Raw genomic sequence first — 19,008 nt, 5'->3', positions numbered from 1 at the left:
CAGGCAGAATGCATTAATCCAACATTACTGCCAGAAACAGCTCAGAAAACTGTGTCGGTTTTAAGTGGCATTTATATACAGTATTTGTGTTGCGTTATGATTTCCTAATCTGGCATCTGACTTCATCAGTATTCCTCCTGCAAGATCAGAATCATCCGCACTAGTGAACACATTAATCTCGTCAGTAACTGTGAGATCACCCTCATTCATCATAAAGCAGTGGGTAATTCAGCATGCCCCGTGTCAGCTGTTGATCTAAACTTCTGGCATTTTTACCTACACAGGTGCAAGGCATGTACTTCTGTCAGACTAACTTGCTACGACCTTATTTTTAGCACCATCATTCAAATCCGCACATGATCGTGAGTGAAGACACAATGGATACATTCTATCTACCGGAAATTCATTTTTATTCATGGCTGGTGTCATGTTACATGTAGTTACCATCCTGCTACTCCGTGTGAAAGGTTTCACAAACACCTCTGGTTCAAAACAGTCAAATGAAATGTTTTAGTGCTAGGAGAACACAGGAAAGAGCCTCACCACCATCTAGTGGTGAATTGCAGTTATTCCGTTTGTGGTGAAAGGGGGAGCAGTTTAGAGTCGCATGGAGACGGGCGGTGCCGGTGATTGCAGCTCCTGGTCCAGCAGCCGGAAGAGCATGGCAGTTTTGTTGCACTCCAAGGTTTGTCCCAGAGAGTGGTGGAGCTGAGCCTGCAGATAGCGGACGTCCCGCAGCCGCTCTTTACAGTTCAGCTGGGTGAAATAGGTGGCGGCCTCGTTTAGAGTGTCAAGAGCTGAAGCCGCCAAACGCAAATCTGTCGGGACATAAGTGGCATTGTGCAAATGTAGATCAAAACCATGCAGCACTATGAGCAGTGGACCAGTACCTGAGCAGGGGGGGTGAGGTGGTGTGTAGGGTGTGGAAGTGTTACCTGCTTGCCCTTGTCTGTTTGGCCTGAACCCAGCCACCGCCATCTGACAGCGAGCTGCCAGCAGCATGGCGCGACCTTTGTCCATGACTGCTCTGTGGGCCAGAATAGGTTCGATAGCTTCATGCAGCACATACAGAGCCTGCTCAGGAACCCCCAACATCAGCTGCAGAAAGGAGAGAGAACAATAAAATAAATAAACCATATGGTGATTTTTGCATAAGCGTAAGCTGGTATTTGCACAGATGACTCTATTTTAATGGTGTGGCTAACCTGAGTGAAGGCCAGGTGAAGGATGGTTTCTGAGGCCAAGGATTGGAGATGGTGCTGTCTAGCCAGAGCCAAGGCCTGCAGGAGGACAGGAAGAGCTGTGGAGAAGCCAGACGACTCCCAATGGAGCTCAGCGGTGGACAGCATCACTCTGAATGAGACATGAAAGGGCTTTCTATGATCTCTGAGGCATGAATGCCAAATTACAGTTTTGGAGAAACATTTACGTTGGTATCTTTACATTATCTAGCAAAGGAGTTAATTCTTACAATACATATACATAATTTGAACTTAATACCTTTTAAGCAAGTTTGATTTCACAGATCATATTTATGGTAGAATAAGAGTGTTTACTCTGTGGGAACCAAGATTTGAAGGTATGAATAAAACTCAGGTCCTACCTGATAACCATCTCTGTACATTTAATCTTCTCACAGCGAGCCTGCAGCTGCTGTAAAATGTGATACGCTTCAGTGCTGCGATTGAGAGCCTTCAAAACCTGAGCTTTCCTGTTACCAACCACAATGTTATTGTACAACTGACATTACATTTTTATAAGATAGCTAATGTTATGAGATCACTTCTCTGAGTTACCTGTAAAGACCTTCCGTTTGGTTTAAGGCAGCGATAGCTGTGACTAGAGGCTCTGCTAAATGGTATTTCCCTTCATTCATGTGTCTCTCAAACTGGATTTTCAGATCACAAAGCATCCAGAGCTGGATTTAGGACACACACACACAAAAGAAAACACTTCAATATAGTGGAATTATACCATGAATTACAGAAACAAGTAACTTTGTGAGGTTTGTTTTACTGTGCAAGAATGATTAAAATCTACACTGCACAAAAAATTAAGTGAACACTTGATCAGAGTGTAACACAAAGTCAGTTAAACTTTGGAATCCAGTTAGGAAACCATTGTGAATCCATCTCACCTGCTTTGGTGCAAATCAAAGTGCACTGGAGAGGCAACAATAAGACAATCCCCATAAAGTGAATCAATTCAGAGGTGGTGGGCAAAGACCATTGCACCAGAATTTGCAGATCCACTATTGGTGCTCTGTTCTGTTCACAGATGAGAGCAGGTTCACAGTGAGCATGTGTCAGATGTGGAAGAGTCTGGAGACATTGTGGCAAATATTATGATACCTGGAACATCATCTGAGAAGATAACAGGGCACTAGTGGCGGACCTGTCAATTCCTGTGTTTTCTGGCGAATACCAGTCGAGTTGGAAGGTGCTGAGCTTTGAGGACAGGTCCCACTAAAGGATGTCGGGCCCTCATGCCACCCTCGTGAAGTCTATTTATCAAAGTCTGGTCAGAAACATGCACATGAGTAGCCCACACTGGAGGTCATTCTGTAGACCTTTGGTTGTGCTCCTCCCATTCCTCCTTGCCCAAAGGAGCAAATATTAGTCCTGCTGCTGGGTTGATGCCCTTCTACAACCCTGTCCAGCTCTTCCCACCTAATGACCTGTCTTCTAGGATCTCCTCCACACTCCTGGGACTGTGCTGGGAGACAGAAAACATTCTTGCGACTGCATATATAGATGTACCATCCTTAAGGAGCAACCTGAATGGGGTGCAGGTACCATCTCATGCTACCAGCAGTAAAAAGAACACTAGCAAAAAAAGCAAAACTATGGAAAAATCAGGCTGGAGGATATGGAGAGAGCAATGGTCTGTGGCCACCACCTGCTAAACAATTCCCTTTTTTTCAGTTGTCTTGTTGCCTCTCCAGTGCACCTGTTGTCACTTTGATTTTCACCAAAGCAGGTAAAATGTATTTGCAATGGTTTATTTTTAAGTGGACAGACTGATATCCCTGACATTTAAATGATTGTGTTATACTGTGATGATTATGTGTTTCTTTAATATTTTAGCAGTGTGTTCCATTTTGTTAAGACACCATGTAAAATTGCAATTTAACAACAAATTAATTAAATAACAGAGCTAAAAATCACAGTTAAACCACAGGAAATTCTGTCTTCCAGAGAGATCACCAACTGTTAGTTACAACAAGAGAGCCACATCAGCAGGCATGACTAAAGCTTGTTTTCCCCCAACTGCTGTAATTAAAAATTCAGAAACTGACACACATGGTAATTAGTTTGCTATTTGACACAAAGAAGCAAAATATAATTATCCGGGGGGGGGGCTCCAACCTACTGTTAAATATCAGAGTAACTACATTTGCCATCTCAGCCTCTGGCTAGACTGAAATTAATGTGGTTTGCTGTGGTTCATCTACCTTTAAATCACATATTTAATGGGAAAACCAGACACACAGCATTACAGAAATACACTGAATACCTATAAACTATTGACAACACACACACACACACACACACACACACACCCGGAATAAGGAAGCTGAAAGAACAGATTAATTTTCCATTTTTTGTTTTCCAACCATAGACTATATAAAAGATGTAGGTAGCCACCATAACATTATCATCTGGTAAGTGGGCTTCTGCCCTGATGCTTCGAGTGAGCATTTTGGCTGTAGTCCATCCTAAAGCATGCTCTGCTTCATCTTCCTCTCTGACTCTAACGGAGACCATAAATTGCAAAATGAACATCATGTTATATTCAGTAAGACCTGAAACTGGCAACTGATTTTGTGAACACACCAGGAGAGCATTTAATGAAGTCACAGATTATGTGAGCCAAAGGGACATTTTCCCACAGATATAAATACAATCATCACCTCCTGCTGGCTCATTTAAAGAATGTGGGTTCAAGGCAATTCCCTGACTACGCCCACTTATTATGTACAAGGTAGTAAGTAAAATCTGTCATAAGTGTCAATGATTTTTTTTTGGATTCTAAAAATATCTAACAAGACTTTACAACAAGTTTTTTGGGGACTGAAAACCTAAAACTCTTATTTTTCAACTTTGTCCTCTTTGTAGCGACTGCACTGACACACTGAGACACACAGTATGGCTCAGAGAATGTACCTTGGCATGCTGTGTGTGAGGAGGAAACTGTTCTTTCAAATGCTGAATAATCTCTGAAACAGCCCCGTAGAGGCCCTGCAACAAAAGCAAAGGTACATAGGACCATGAGTCATGTGCTGAACTACACCCAGGAACTTAGAAACAGACCTGGTCAACTTCTTTTAATGTCTAACAGATATGCAACAGCAGGGCAGAGAGCAGGCAGACTAGATCAAATCAAATGTGTTACCTGCTCAGCGTGCAGCTCGGCCAGGTGACAGAGAACCACAGCGAAGGCCTCTGTGTTGTTCTGTTGGACTCCGAAGTTAACTGGCTCAAGACTGCTCATGTTGAGAAGCAGCTGGGCCTGCTGCAGAGACATCGTGCTGCAGGAGACGCAGGAGGCCACATTAATGACTTACAAAAGAACATGTTTTTCTGCTCCTGAAAAGTCGAACTCATGCAGAAGATGTCTGGCTGTCCAAAATGTTCATCCATGCGTAAAACATCAGACATTTCAGCCACTTCACAGATTTGATTTAATGTGAACGGGAAGAAGATGCTGTGCTAGTACGAAGTCAAACGTGAGCAGAACTGACAACTATGTGTGTTAGGGCGGCAAGGTGAAGAGCCTGACCTCTTTCCGTACATCCTCCATATGGACGTAGTCTGAGCCAGGCTGATCTCGATCAGCTCCGACAGACTGTGCTTCCAGTGAAGAATGTCTGTGTCCTTCAGTGCATCCATCAGTTTGTGTGCTGTTTTACCCTGTGTCGCCCCCTGCTGGACCAATGACTGAATGCCCAGAGATGCCAAGTACTGAAGGGGAGAGAGCCAATCATATTTTCAAATCTAATAATAAATCAATTTCAGCGAGGAAATGTGATGCTTTGTTGCTTATGTGTTACCCAATTAGGAGTAGATGTTTTTATTTTGCCACAGAATTCTCTGAAATTTTAAACGCTTGTGAAAATTGGGCCAAATATCAAAGAGCCAAACCACTTTAATACAGGAATTCATGTGTGACACCTCATGTTGCACTCACCGGCAGGCAGAAATGGGCAGCCATTTTCACCGAATCCTCAGTTAGCACAGTGCTGTCAGAACCCTTCATCTGTTCCAGTGTGTAGAGCCAACTCTGATGGAGGAGAGCGTGTTAGATTTGGAAATAATTAACAATCCATCATGGCACAATCATTGAAGTGAAGATAATGAAGTGGGAACTGTTATACCAGACAGTGCTGCAAGCACACATGATCATTGGACTCCTGGGCAATCCGGATAGCCTCCTGTAGAGCCAGATCTGCCTGTTGACTAACAGGAATGAAAAGGGAAAACATCTTTGTAAGAGCCGCATTTATGCTTTTCTAAGGAACTTGGACTCCTCTGACTCTTGTACTCACTAATGGCCGAAGCGACAGTGCAAGCTTGCCAAGTTAAGAGCAGCGTAGCGGAGACTTCGACCATAGCCCTCGTCCCCATTGCTCTTTCCATCATTTCCAGACAAGATGAGGCGATCAAAATAATGTAAGAGACTGTGGGCTGACAGGAAGATATCCTGAACTCTCATGCTGTTCAAGTAGTTGAGATAATGCTGAGGAGAGAGAAAATGGAGCTAATGAAGGACATACTGACCCCCTGACTGATCTGGTTATAGAGTGAAGAAAAGCTAAGGAGTTGAACCTCACCGCTTCAGCAAAATCAGGGTTAAATTTCAGCATGTTGTTGAGCTCTTCCTGCAGAGCAGCGGGTTTCAGGGCTTTATTTTCATCATTCTTTAGTAGATATGCCTGCAGAAAGATGTTTTGAAAAATATGCAAGTGCCTGTAAATACTACAGCAGAACATTATTTATTTACTGCAGGAAATCTGTTGATATGAACAAGACTTATACAAGTCTTTCAAATTCATAAAAGAGTGTAAATTACAGGTAAATGGGCTAACCATTTCACATGAAATGTCCCAGTAGATTACTCACACAAATTCCATGTTTCAATATGCAACTGGGTCATTATATCTAAATTTTCACTAATTTGCATACTTTGACAACAGAAATCTGAATGGTGGATAAACCTAACCTAAAATTGTTTTTCCATTTTAGACTCAAACGTTATTACAGATGGGATTTTGGATATCTGTTTTAATCTCTCTATAAATCGCAAAATTGTCAACAGTCAGAAAAAGTCAATGTTCACCATGTTTCAAGAGATAAAATGTTCCAGTAATCTGGCACTGAAGGATAATTATATACAAACCCCTTTTTTAAAATCCTTCAGAATATGGAAAGGAAGAAAACTAGAAAATTTGGTAGCACTGCTCAGGTCGAGTTTTCAAACTCTCAAAACTCACTTTGAGAAAATGGCCTTTGGAAAAATGCCCGTTAACTAGCATACATTTAAAATACAGTTTTTACTGAGCTCACCATGAATCTTCCCAAGTTGAAAGTTTATGTTTAAATATGCAATAAACATGACCCAATTTGAATAAATGTTCAACAGACAAATATAGTAAAATACAGACGATACACTAAAGTCGTGTACACACTGGAAGCAAAATGCAGCGATGAGAGACCATGAAAACTGAACATTTGTCAATTTCAAGTGACTACAAGTGAAAAAAGGTCTGGTGACTTTAAGTGGGCGGGACCCGTGATAAACTTTTCTCAACTTTCTCAAATGTCGTTGATTGACAAACACTATATTGCCAAAAGTATTCACTCACCCATCCAACTCACTGAATTCAGCTGTTCCAATCACTCCCACAGGTGCATAAACCCAAGCACCTAGGCATGCAGACTGCTTTTACAAACATTTGTGTAAGAATGAGTTGCTCTCAGGAGCTCAGTGAATTCCAGCGTTGTACTGTGATAGGATGCCACCTGGCAAAAACTCCAGTCGTGACATTTCCTCTATACTGAATACTCTGCAATCAACTGTATTATAACAAAGTGGAAGCAATTGGGAATGACAGCAATTCAGCCATGAAGTGATAGGCCATGTAAAATAAAGAGCAGGGACAGTGGATACTGATGTGCATAGTGCACAGAGGTCACCAACTTTCTGCAGTCAATCACTACAGACCTCCAAACTTCATGTGGCCTTCAGATTAGCTCAGGAGCAGCATGTAGAGAGCTTTATGGAATGGGTTTCCATGGCCGAGAAGGGCATCCAAGCAGCCTGGTGGTTGCCAGGAGAACAGAACTTGTCTGACTGCACTGCGTGAAGTGTAATGTTTGGCGGAGGGGGGATTATGGTGTGGGGGTGTTTTTCAGGAGTTGGGCTCAGCCTCTTATGCCTCTTTTCCACTTGTACCTACTCAGCGCGGCTCATCTCGACACGGCCTTGTTTTTTTCCATTACAATTGAGCACCACCTCAATGAGGGTGGAGTCGATATAGCAATGCGAGCAGTCGTCTCTTGACATAATTTATATTGTAATTTGTAACACAACACAACATTGTCTACACTGCTGTGTTGTGCGATGGTACCCGTGAACAGCAATTAGCTCAGTGACCTCATGATAAACTTTCTCATTTCTCGTCGCTCCATCTAGCTCCCTCTGGATTCTATCATCTGCCACCAAGGGTTTTAAAAATGGTGCGATTGATTCTGGTGAAGGAGTCGCTCTCACGACTCAGCTAGTGTCAACACTGCCTGGCCAATCAGTGGCATGCTGTTCTTCAATGTCACATTTTTGGATCGCCTCGGATCGCTTGGAACCCTGGCTGAGTGGGTACTAAAAAAGTACCTGGTTCTAGGACCTAATGGAAAAGCCTACAAACTGTGCCGAGTCGAGATGTGCTGAGTAGGTACTAGTGGAAATGTGGCATTAGTTCCAGTGAAAGGAACTCTCAATGCTTCAGCACACCAAGACATTTTGGATATTTTCATGTACCCCAACTCGGTGCCAACAGTTTGGGGACGGCCCCTACCTGTTCCAAAATGACTGCCCACCAGTGCACAAAGCAAGGTCCATAAAGACATGGATGAGCCAGTTTGGTGTGGTAGAACTTGACTGGCCTGCACAGAGTCCTGAACTCAACCTGACTCTGGGAAGAATTAGAGCAAAGACTGCAGAGCAAATTGCTTCCAGTGTGTATGTGGCTTTAGTATCTAGCCTTAAGCCTTGACATCAACACTCACCTGTCTTGCAAGAAAGTACTCTGCTTGTTTTTGTGAGAGGGGACCTCTGCTTGGAGTATTGTCACTTCTACAACACAAATTAGGAGGTGAAGCCAATCAAAATGTGACACCAAAACATTTAAGGAAGGTTGAATCACTGATGTTTATTTCACTCACTGAAGCTCTGACTCGTGCAGTGCGGTGTCCATCTCCTCCTTGTCCACTCTGTCACCTACAGTATCGTCAATGCTGGTGAGGTCCATCTCTGAGTCGTCTGCGACCAAGGCTGGCACCTGGCCATCCACAGGCTTGGCATAGTGACTGTGGTAGTAGTGCTGCAGGGACTTGTACAGCTTGTAAACTTGACTGAAAGATAGCTTGTTGTAGGCCAGAAGCATGTGTCTCATAAAAAGACCTGAAAAACAGTGAAAATGTTAATGCAAACTGTTTTAATGACAACTCCCAAATCAGACTTTCACTGACTTACAATCCGATGGGCTGCAATTAAGATGTAAATTACTCACCTACTACACTGGTTTTATAAGCTTCAGTATCAAAAGCTGTGAAAGGAGTGGGAAGAGTAGAAAAGAAGTACTCCATGTCTTTCAGCTCTCCATCTGCCATTTCATGTAGCCTTTAAAAGAAAAAATAAAAGTGTGATCAACTACAACATGAGTATTTTAACAATGTTGTGATATTACAGTGTATGCATGCTGTCTGGCTTGTAGGTTATTACACGTGTACATACAGTATTATCTTTTTCCTTGACAAATGCTACAATGAAATCAACTGGTACAACATTCAGACGCTGTGAAAGCGCCAGTAACCCAATTACTGGTAAAGACAGCATACCTCAGTTTGACAGCATATGCAGTCTGAGGGCAACGCTCCTCCACAGTCTTGAGGAACTGGCCAAGAGTTAGGTCTGGACCCTGGTAGACCACAATGAGCCAAGTAAAGCAATGCGTCAACAAGTCAGATACAGGGTAACACCCGACACTAATAAAAACCAACCTGCTGCAGGGGTAAAATGAGCTTGTTAAGTCGCCTTCTCTCTGGCAGCGTTATCTTGGAGGCAGTCATTTCATGCAGCAGCGCCAGCACGGAGATTTTATACGGAGTCACCCAGTCTTTAATGCCAAATACGTTAGCATGGACCACTCCGTTCGTCATCATAGGATTGAAATACAAACTTTCGTGCACACTCGCCATCTTCAGCGCGTTTCCATCCACGCTAAAGCGCGCTGGGTCAACATTTAACAGAGAGTAAAGTAAACGACAGCCAGCAGCTGCAAAATAGCAGCTGCAGCGGAGGCAGCAGCTAGCTAGTTAGCAGCAACCTGGCACACCAAGTTAATTCAAAACTAGATAAGCCGTTTAAAAAGTAAAAAAATACATTAGCGCCTATGCTCGGCTAACCCGCAGCTGAAGCGTCTTAATGACAGCACGGAAATGTGTCAATCTTGTGAATAAATTTGGCGTATTTTAAACATGTTAAAACATTTTCCCTCTTTGCTTTCAAACCGCCCTCCTTCTGTCGCCTGAAAAATACGTCATAGAGACGGGACTGTTTTTTTTTTTTTAAACTTTATTTTCATGCTCTAAGAGAGACTATAGTGACAGTGAAAATTGTGGAAATTGCGTTAAAGGAACGACTTGCAGCAGTCTGGTGTGCCGTTTAATGTGAGAGGTTATTCCCGTCCTAACCTTAAGCGCACCTTTACTTTTACGGTCGTCACCGGAAGGCATTATTATGACACTGCACTGCCCCCTGTGGTAACTATATGTAAATGAACTTTTAAAAAGTGTCCCTGGTAGAGTTGGTGCGGCGTCTCGGACGCCATACAACTCTTTTCAAAGTGAAATAATGAAACATTATAGTATTTAAAATTTTGACTACTAGTGAAACAGATGCTATCCACAAAGGTGTCGACTCGAAATGGGGGAGGTGTGTGGTGTATCCTCCTTTACCATTAATTTACCATTAATTAAAATTAAGGAGGATACACCATGTCAAATACTTGTGTGTATACGTAAATAAACTGTATTAAACATTTTCACTGATTTCCAGCCTGACTACAGTACTGTGCAAAAGTCTTGAGCCAGCCTTCATTTCTTTATGTTTGCCTTCCAGGGAGCCAGACTTAATTTTTTAAAGTGTCCTTGGGTAATAGTTCTCTAGGCTTTCTGAAGCTCTGTCAAAGCTTTTCATTGGACACTGGCTGCTTTTTAATGTATTTTCAGTCCTGTCCTTGTACCTGACCATTTTCAGAGGAAAGTTGTTTTGTTTGTTAAGCCACTTAACACTGACCGATGATTCATTCGAGCAACAAAAGGCTCTTAAGTCAAGGGATGAGCCAGTGTTGTGTCTACATATAACAGACAGCTTAGCAAAGAACCAATTTTAGATTGCATCTTTAGGCATTTTGTTACTAGCAGCCTGTCACAAAACAAATAATTTGTTCCCATTTCTTTAGTCTATGAAAAATACCAAAGATAACACAGTTTGACAGGCACACAATACAATTTTTGCACCAACAAGGTGATTCCCAAAGAGCTATTAGCTGATAAGTTGGCATATCTCGGCATGCTGTGTGGTGTGTCCTTAAAAACACTGGAGGAAACTAGATGAGTGAAGGTCAAAAGAAAAAAAAAGTGAGCTACAGCAGATGATCCATGTCAGAAAGTCATGTCCTTAAGAAATTGGAAAATATCCAGCGAAGACCTGACACAGGACCTGAGAGATCACCGTCAGCTGATCCATCTACTGTTCACCAAAGCCTCACTGGAAGTGGTCTCAGTGGAAGGGTGGCTGTCAAGAAGCCATTCTTGACAACCGGTGGTGTAGCTGTAGCCCCAGAGGCATAGCAGGTCACCTACTGATCAGAAGGTCAGCGGTTCAATTCCTGGCTACTCCAGGCTGCATGCAGTTCTGTGAAACACAGTGGAGGCTCTGAGAGGGTTTGTTACTGCATTTCAGCCAGTGGTGCTGGCAGAATTGATGAAAAGTACTGTCAGATTTTGATCCACCATTCAATGGCAGTGACAGAGCCTCTGCTGTGTTTCACAGAACTGTTGTACCTCTCCTTCCATACATATTGACAACAATTAGAACAAATCAAATTCAAATTTGGATTTATCACTTCATTAGACCTATTGGCACTGATTTTTTGTCCAGTTCTTGTACGCTTTGGCATACCTCAGCCTTTTCTTCTTGTTTCCCTTCCTTAAGAATGGCTTCTTGACAGCCACCCTTCCACTGAGACCATTTCCAGTGAGGCTTTGGTGAACAGTAGATGGATCAGCTGATGGTGATCTCTCAGGTCCTGTGTCAGATCTTCGCTGGATATGTTCCATTTCTTAAGGAATTTCTTAAGGACATGACTTTCTGACACGGATCATCTGCTGGATGCCACGGTGGGTCAACATTATTGAAGCAGTGTTGGATCATCTTGACAGTGAACAAAAAGGCAGTCAACATCCAAAGGAGAGCTTTGAATGTCCTTCAAGAAGCCTGGAGAACTATTCCTGAATACTACTAAAAGACAAGAAAGCTGCCTCAGAGTTCAGGCTGTGTGGAACAATAAAGGTGATCATATCAAATATTGACTTTCAAGTTCATTAGAATTGTACAAACTCAGTTTTTGCCTTATATACGGTGTTTCCATGTATGTTTTCACATTTCAATAAATCGCTGCAGCTACTTCCCATTTTCCATATTTGAGGGGTGGCTCAAGACTTTTACACAGTATTATATGTCAAATTGATATAGCATAATTCTGATACATTTTTCAAATGTGACAAAGTCACCTGAAGCAGCTTTCTGGAAATGGGCACAGAATGCTGGTCCAGACCAGTCCGACTCTCACAATCAGGTGACTCTTGTTAGCACATTTAGCCATTTTAACATTAAAATAAAGACTGAAAGTTTTTTTTTTTTTTTGTTTTTTTTTTAGGTAGGGTATCATTATTTTCAGATATTAGTGTGTGTGTATGTGTTTCCAAAATTTATCATAACTGTTACAAACCTTAATGTAGGCAGATTTAAAATGCAGCAGAGTAGCCTGTTCTCAAAAGATTACATTACATGTCTTATTTGGCAGATGGCTGTGACTGTCCTGGGAACACTGGAGCAGGCTCTCGGCCCCAGAGCTGTGCTGAAGAGGGCTTTGTCTGTTTCTTCACACATCCTCCAGCAATATGTTGGTCATCTGGTGGTGGAGTGAACCTTGGCTGGATTATAACCAGCTTTTCAGCTGACTGGTGGGTGAAAGTTTAAAAAGGAATTTCCTGATTCTGTTACTGTGCTACATGTACATCGGTAAATCCCAAAGTGCTGTTCGAGTTCACTGTTTTTTTTTTTTTAAACATTATGCATCGAACTGTCGACTTCTTACTGGCTCTGAAAATCAGATTCTTTATAGTAACTGCGTATTTTGTGTTCTAAAAATTTAACCGTCTAATCAGCAGTAAAAGAAATCTGAGATTAATATCACAGGCAGCAGTGACTGAATGGAAGCCGTACAAATTCAGACCTGCAGCTAAACCACTGCTGTTAAATCTATTTTACCACAAGTCAAATTTTTAGGGGAAAGGAAGCATTTTTGGTGGAGCTACGAACAGGCTGTGTGAGAAAAGAAAACTGGGGGAGGGATGTAAGATTAACATGAAATATGAAAACGCAAAAAAAAAAAAAAAATACACACATATAAGATGGGCAGCCTTTTCCAGGAGAGGGCACTAATGGTCTATGAGTTCATGCAGACTGGCTTAAAATTTCTTTTCATTAGGAACTGGTCAGATAAGGGGGAGAGACAGTAGAGGGATGTGCCCCCCCCCTTTTTTTTTTTTCAATATAGCACACCCCCTCCACCCCCTACATCTCTGTGTCACGATCTTGTTGAAGTCAGTAGACAGACAATAACACCTGTCAGAGTTGATATTTTTGAAAAGCTTAAATAAATTGACTCTAAATGCTTGTGTCAATACATGAGTCATGGTGAGCAAACATCACCAGCTGCATGACTGCACATTTTGTAGGATTTGATATTCAGGAAGAGCGCAAACAAACTTGCGTCGTGTCTTCTCTCTTCTGGGCCAGGAGAGAATCCGTCATTATTAACTTTTAGGTTTTGGAATAGTTCATATTAAAAGAACAACACAGTCAGAACAATTACCCGGAGCAAAATGCCCCTCCCGCCGGCGAGTATTATTGATCTGAATCCACAATAATTCATTCTAAAGTTTATCTGTGGTACTGTACACAGTCATTTTCTCTGAATTAAGAAAAGGCCAACTAGAGTGGAAAGTCTGTTTTACTAAACTTGAGAAACCCACAGATCCAAATAAACTGTTTATCATATGATAACCATAAAGCTAAGCAGCCACTTAGTTTAGCATTAAGACAGGAAAGAAAGAAATATAATTCTGGCTTCAAGACTCACAAATTAACTCATCTCATTGCTTTAATACAGAAAAAAGCTGACAGATGTCTCACCAAGAAGAAGGAGCAAACAGAGTTCTTTACTTCTCGGATGATGCTCATTTTTGTCTTAATTTTCCAGACTTGATGCTAATCAAGAGTTCCAGTTTACGCGTTAGGCCACTGAGCGGACACTAAGAACAGATTACTAAAGATGCTTTCAGTTTTCCAGGAATGAAACTTCTGCCTGTTTGGTTTTTCTTGTAATTTCTTGTATTATTTTTGTACCTGCAATCATGAGAACCTCCTGCAAGTCTTTTAGCTGTAATAAAAGGGTTCTTTTCTGACAGAGCTTCCTTTTTATTGCAATGAAATGATTCCTTCTCCCAGCTTTAAAAACACCTCTTACCTTTTCCATGTTGGCTACTGAACTTAAATACTTGCATTAGGCTGGATTTATTCAGCTGAAGTGCATTCAGTGTTGTTATAGAGTTCCTCAAATTTTTATGGCATGTTGAATCTAATTAAAAGCCTTAAGTAGCAGCAAGTGATTAAAATATAGCAATACTAGACAGAGATTAAATTGGGGTGGAATCAACATTGCGTGGCTGAATTACCAAAAAAATCCTGGAACTCACACAGATTAGATTACACTTTATCATTATTATTTGGTTTATGTTACCAAACTCATATGCAAATGTGATTTATAAAAATTCTTGATGATCAGATAACATTTCGTTTACTGTGTAAACCCTTATCAGATGGGTTGAATCACGACGATTGCAGCTGTATTTCTTCAGTCTACTGTGAGAGTGATATTAAGTTCTCACGGTGAACATGTCACCCAAATCTTTGTTTAACCTCATAAAAGAAAGTCATTAATTGACAGCACAGCCTCAGTATTATAGAGAAGCTCAGCAGCATGCAAAAGCTAATCTGATGGAACATTTCTGTGTTCCTATTAGCTCGCAAATGCTATCAGCTAACAGATCTCTTTAATGTTAAACTGCACACAGCTGTGCTGTTCATTACATTTATGATGAAATTCTCTTGCAGAAGCTTTACTGAGAAGCTGTGAGGATACAGTTAGTTTTTTATCTCTGGTGGCTGAAAAAAGATCTTTTAAATTGCAACTACACAGAGCAGTTATTTATTTATTTATTTTTTGCTAATGCAAGTTATCCATTAGAGAGCCATTGCACTGTACTCCATTTGCACCGTCTTCCATTTTCCTCAGGATGCTAAAGAGAGAGTCACTGATACTGCCGTGACCCCTGGGCAATCTGGCACTAGCTTTGAACATGGCCTTAATTAACATATTGAACTGCTCTGTTTTCAAAAGGTCATATTGTGTCTGCTCTTCACAATTCAAGGATTTTGCATAACATATTCTCACATGAAGTCGCTCATTGTCTTTTTTTTAATGACACGCTGTGGCTTTTCCTCCTTGTAAGAACCCGTGTAACCTCAAGTACTAGCAGGCTTTCGTGCTGTAATGCCTTTAAATGGCCTTACTATCAGAGCTACCTGATTGCTTTGTTGCTGTTTTTGTGCGATTCTTAAGCGTATGGAATAGATTAGCAAGCTAAACTTATTGTGCCTCGTGTGAGAAATGACAGACCTCTGTGTACACTGACCCTGACTCAGCTTCCTGCTGCTTACTCAGTGTCTCTAAATGGATTAAGTTGTCAGTTGGACAGCCCATCTGAGATTTTTAATATCCAGCCTGAGGTATATCAAGCAACCGTCTGCCAAATGGCATCAGAGGGATTTACTTCGATTTTATTGCAAGTTTTTCTCTCTCCCTTTTCTCATCTAAGACGTGGTCATGCCCTCTGTGATTTCTTGAGGGTGTTTGACTTGTACATTAATAACACACTGAGGAGACTGAATAAAAATATATTCTGTGAACACCAGAGTGAATATTAGTTTTTATCACTTCTACTTGTACTCTATGGGAGGGACAGAAATTAAAACCATTGGTGTATTTATTACTTTCTTTCCTCATTTTTACAACTCTGCAGATTTCCAAAAAAATCTGAGATATATATATATATATATATATATGTGGGAGAAAGTTGATGATTTAATGGATCTGGGAAGAGACACAAAACTGACCTGAAGCTTACTGATCTTAAGTGAGAGGGCACTCGACTCACTGGACCGTAAGTGACACCCACCTCTCCATGTATGCAATAACCACCCATTTCAGCCTCTTTGCAGGGATTTTTTTTTTAATGGACCTTGGGCACTTCCTTTGTCCATGGTGCTAAACTACTGTCCATAGTGCTGAAATATAGGCTTGAAAAGCACATTTAAGTCTGCAGCAGTGCATTTGGTCTTGTTTCATCACATCAGGTATCCACAGGGAGAGACATGTCAGTTGTTTGTGTGTGTTTGTGGATTTCCTTCTCCGGAAAATGTGTTTGGTTTGCTAAGCCTGTTTTGTTTGTCCTCATCTGTGTATCTGTGTGTGTTGTGTGGTGTGTATGTGTATGTGTGTGCGAGTGGTGCTTTCATACCATGAAAATATCTTGTAACAGTTGCCACTGTTCGTGACTGAGCCATGAACCAAGAAAGCTGAGGAAAATCGACTGCAAAAAAGTTTCTAGATGTTTTTTGGTTTCAACCAGAGAAAATGAATTGCTTTGCATTGACCAGTTAGTCGTGGTTTGATTTTTAGAGCATGTTTTCAAATCAGGAAAAAAAATGCACACACCTTAAACCCTATTTAGTCAGCACAGAGGGGTTCTCAGTATTAGCTTTTGAAACAAATGTATAAACCTATTTACTGCAGGGATGCTTCCAGTTTAAAAGGGATTCTGTTGTGGTTTACTCAAAAGACTCAATTTCAGGAGCTGGAAAAGATTCAACAGTTTCAGTGACTAATTCCAGATAAGAGGTAAGTATTTGCAGTTAGTTCACGTATTCAGTTCAGTGAATATTAAGTCCAAAAATTTTGATCAGTTAATATTTCTTCACATTCTCTTTCCTTAGGTTTGAGTCCAGTTTCCTCAGGCTTTGCATAAGTAAGTTTTCTTCATCAGGCTGACACACTGGAAGGGAATCTGCATCAAATGGGGGCTGGCAAGCTACGTATGCAGGTAAGGTTAGCAAACCATTTATGAAGTAAGAGGCTTGCACAATACTACTGCACTGAGTACTTCAACAGTCCAGCAATGAGCGGCAGGAAGAGCCAGGTTTAAATACTGTAGGTGGATGACAATGAGAAACAGGTGCGCCAGCAGGAGCCTTGGGCAGCCACACCCACTTCTGGGAGGAGGTAAGCACCACTTTCACGCCCACACATACATGATAGAGGAAAAATAGAGGAAGTAGAGGAAAGAAACAGAGATGGTGGGTTCACAACCACTCAAAGGACACGGGGCACCATGACAGATGGCTGTAAAGGTGAATGGCTTTGATATGATGTAATTTGGGTCGTCTCTTGGGTTTGCTAAATTTTTACAGTTCCTATAAATTTCTCAGTTACCTTGAAGTAACAGCAAAGCTACTTTTGTCCGCTCCCTTATTTGCAAGGGGTTACAACAGTGGATAGCTCTGCACTTTTGAATTGCCAGATTTTTATGCCAGATGTCCTTCCTGACGCAACCTCAAAGGGATTTGTGTCTCTTCCTAGAATCTAACTGGGGATGTTTAATTTGTTAGGCAAATGTGTAAACCGTAGCATGTGCAATTTGGCACTGATTATACTGGAAAAATGGAAGTTGATGAGATTTTTCCTGTGTTTTCAGTGCAATACTAGAAACACTGAGCCACAGAAATAAGAATAAGAACTGCAAATGCTGTCTTTTCACATATAGCAGCTTAAAATATACTAATCCAATTTCTGCATGTGCAAAAGAAAATCTCAGGTAATTAGTTTACAACAAAAGTAGAACAGAAAGAATAAAGGTAAATAAAGCTATAAAAATACTGATCACCAATACATAAAGGAAAGAAATAGACATTTAAAAATAGATTTTTGAAAACTCTTATTAGTTCATTCTTAAAACATTTGCAATACACAAATTAATAACATCAAAAAAGTTTTAAAATTACTGTAGATTTAAAAAAAATTAAGAAAGAATTAGAAAGTCTGGTAGTACCCTGTAAATGTGTAGTGTGTGTGTGTGTGTGTGTGTGTGTGTGTGTGTGTGTGTATTTAGTTAAATGGTGTAATTTGTTTTGTGAACTCCAGTAGATTTTTCTTTGTGTACAGACTGTGATCAGCTGACCTGTGCTGCTGCGCCCATATTCACAAATCTTTCTGGGTTTAGCCGACTGAATTCAAGAAAATGTTAAGCGAATTATATTTCCAGCCCTGAGACACTAAAGCTAGTCTAAAAGGTAGAATTTGGTGAGTGAATCTAATCAGTATCTTCAACTTAAACTGATGTCTTCTACCCTTGATGCAGCCCAGTAACAGTATTCTAGATGTACACAGTCCATCACTGGAAGCTTACAATACTGCAGACTTACTAGTTTAGTCTGCACTAAATTGCAACTTTTAAAATATACAAAATTAGCATACTTTAATTTGTTTTGCAAAACATTTGGCCACACCTTCTTATTTAGTGTTTTTTCATTATTTAAAAATTGTCTGGATTGTAGATTAGTACTAAAGTCATCTAAACTATGAAGAATTACATATGGAATTATTTAGTTAACAAAAAAGTGTTAAACAATCCAGAATAATGTTTTATATTTTAGATTCTTCAAAGGAGGCAACTCCTGCTTAGATGACAGCTTTGGCATTTTCTCAGTCAGCTTTATGAGGTCGTCACCTGGAATGGCTTTCAGTTAACAGCTGTGCCTTGTCAAGAGTTTCTCACACTTCTTGCCCTCTTCATGTGTTTGAGACAATCAGTTGTGTTGTGAAGAGGTAGAGTTGGTATACAGTTAATAGCCCTATTTGAGTAATGTTCTAATCCAAGAAAAATGACAGTTCATCATTACTTTAAGAAATGAAGGTCAGTCAATCTGAAAAATTTCAAGAACTTTGACAGTATCCTCAAGTGCAGTCACAAAGATGATCAAACATTATTATGAAACTGGCTCTCATCAGGATCGCCCCAGGAAAGGAGGACCAAGAGTTTTCTCTGTTGCACAGGATAAGTTCATCAGAGTTACCAGCCTCAGAAACTGCAAGTTAACAGCACCCCAGATAAGAGTCCACCTAAATGCTTCACAGAGTTCAAGTAGCACACACATCTTAACATTGCTGCAAAGAAGAAAATGTTAAGCGAATTATATTTCCAGCCCCTAGACACTAAAGCTTTTTTAAATAAAAACATTGAATGAAAATGTGTGTCCAAACTT

At 40.8% G+C, this 19,008-nt stretch overlaps 1 protein-coding gene across 1 annotated transcript; it reads right to left on the bottom strand.

Annotated features, from left to right (window-relative positions):
• Window positions 1-400: 400 nt before the first annotated feature.
• On the bottom strand, window positions 401-9,798 carry anapc5 (anaphase promoting complex subunit 5). The gene is made up of 17 exons (XM_030737717.1): window positions 9,279-9,798; window positions 9,117-9,196; window positions 8,789-8,898; window positions 8,442-8,679; window positions 8,286-8,352; window positions 5,834-5,935; window positions 5,549-5,739; window positions 5,378-5,459; window positions 5,191-5,283; window positions 4,783-4,964; window positions 4,396-4,531; window positions 4,167-4,241; window positions 1,797-1,918; window positions 1,604-1,711; window positions 1,206-1,353; window positions 936-1,098; window positions 401-818 (listed from the first exon to the last, which is right to left on the bottom strand). Exons 1-17 carry the CDS (start codon window positions 9,474-9,476, stop codon window positions 598-600), a joined length of 2,316 nt encoding a protein of 771 aa, XP_030593577.1. The 5' UTR covers window positions 9,477-9,798; the 3' UTR covers window positions 401-597.
• Between the last annotated feature and the right edge of the window lie 9,210 nt (window positions 9,799-19,008).

The sequence above is a fragment of the Archocentrus centrarchus genome, chromosome 9, assembly GCF_007364275.1.
Source record: "Archocentrus centrarchus isolate MPI-CPG fArcCen1 chromosome 9, fArcCen1, whole genome shotgun sequence".
In the NCBI taxonomy this organism is placed as follows: domain Eukaryota; kingdom Metazoa; phylum Chordata; class Actinopteri; order Cichliformes; family Cichlidae; genus Archocentrus; species Archocentrus centrarchus.
The sequence above is the reverse complement of the archived record's forward strand: the minus strand, read 5'-3'. Positions and strand labels throughout refer to the sequence as shown.

Excerpts from the sequence above, each read along its gene's own strand:
- anapc5 (XM_030737717.1), bottom strand. The coding sequence starts at position 9,476 with ATGGCGAGTGTGCACGAAAGTTTGTATTTCAATCCTATGATGACGAAC. Across the intron at positions 8,899-9,116 it reads GCATATGCTGTCAAACTGAG|GCTACATGAAATGGCAGATG; the intron begins GTATGCTGTCTT and ends TTTCTTTTAAAG. Across the intron at positions 4,242-4,395 it reads CCGAGCTGCACGCTGAGCAG|GGCCTCTACGGGGCTGTTTC; the intron begins GTAACACATTTG and ends CTTTTGTTGCAG.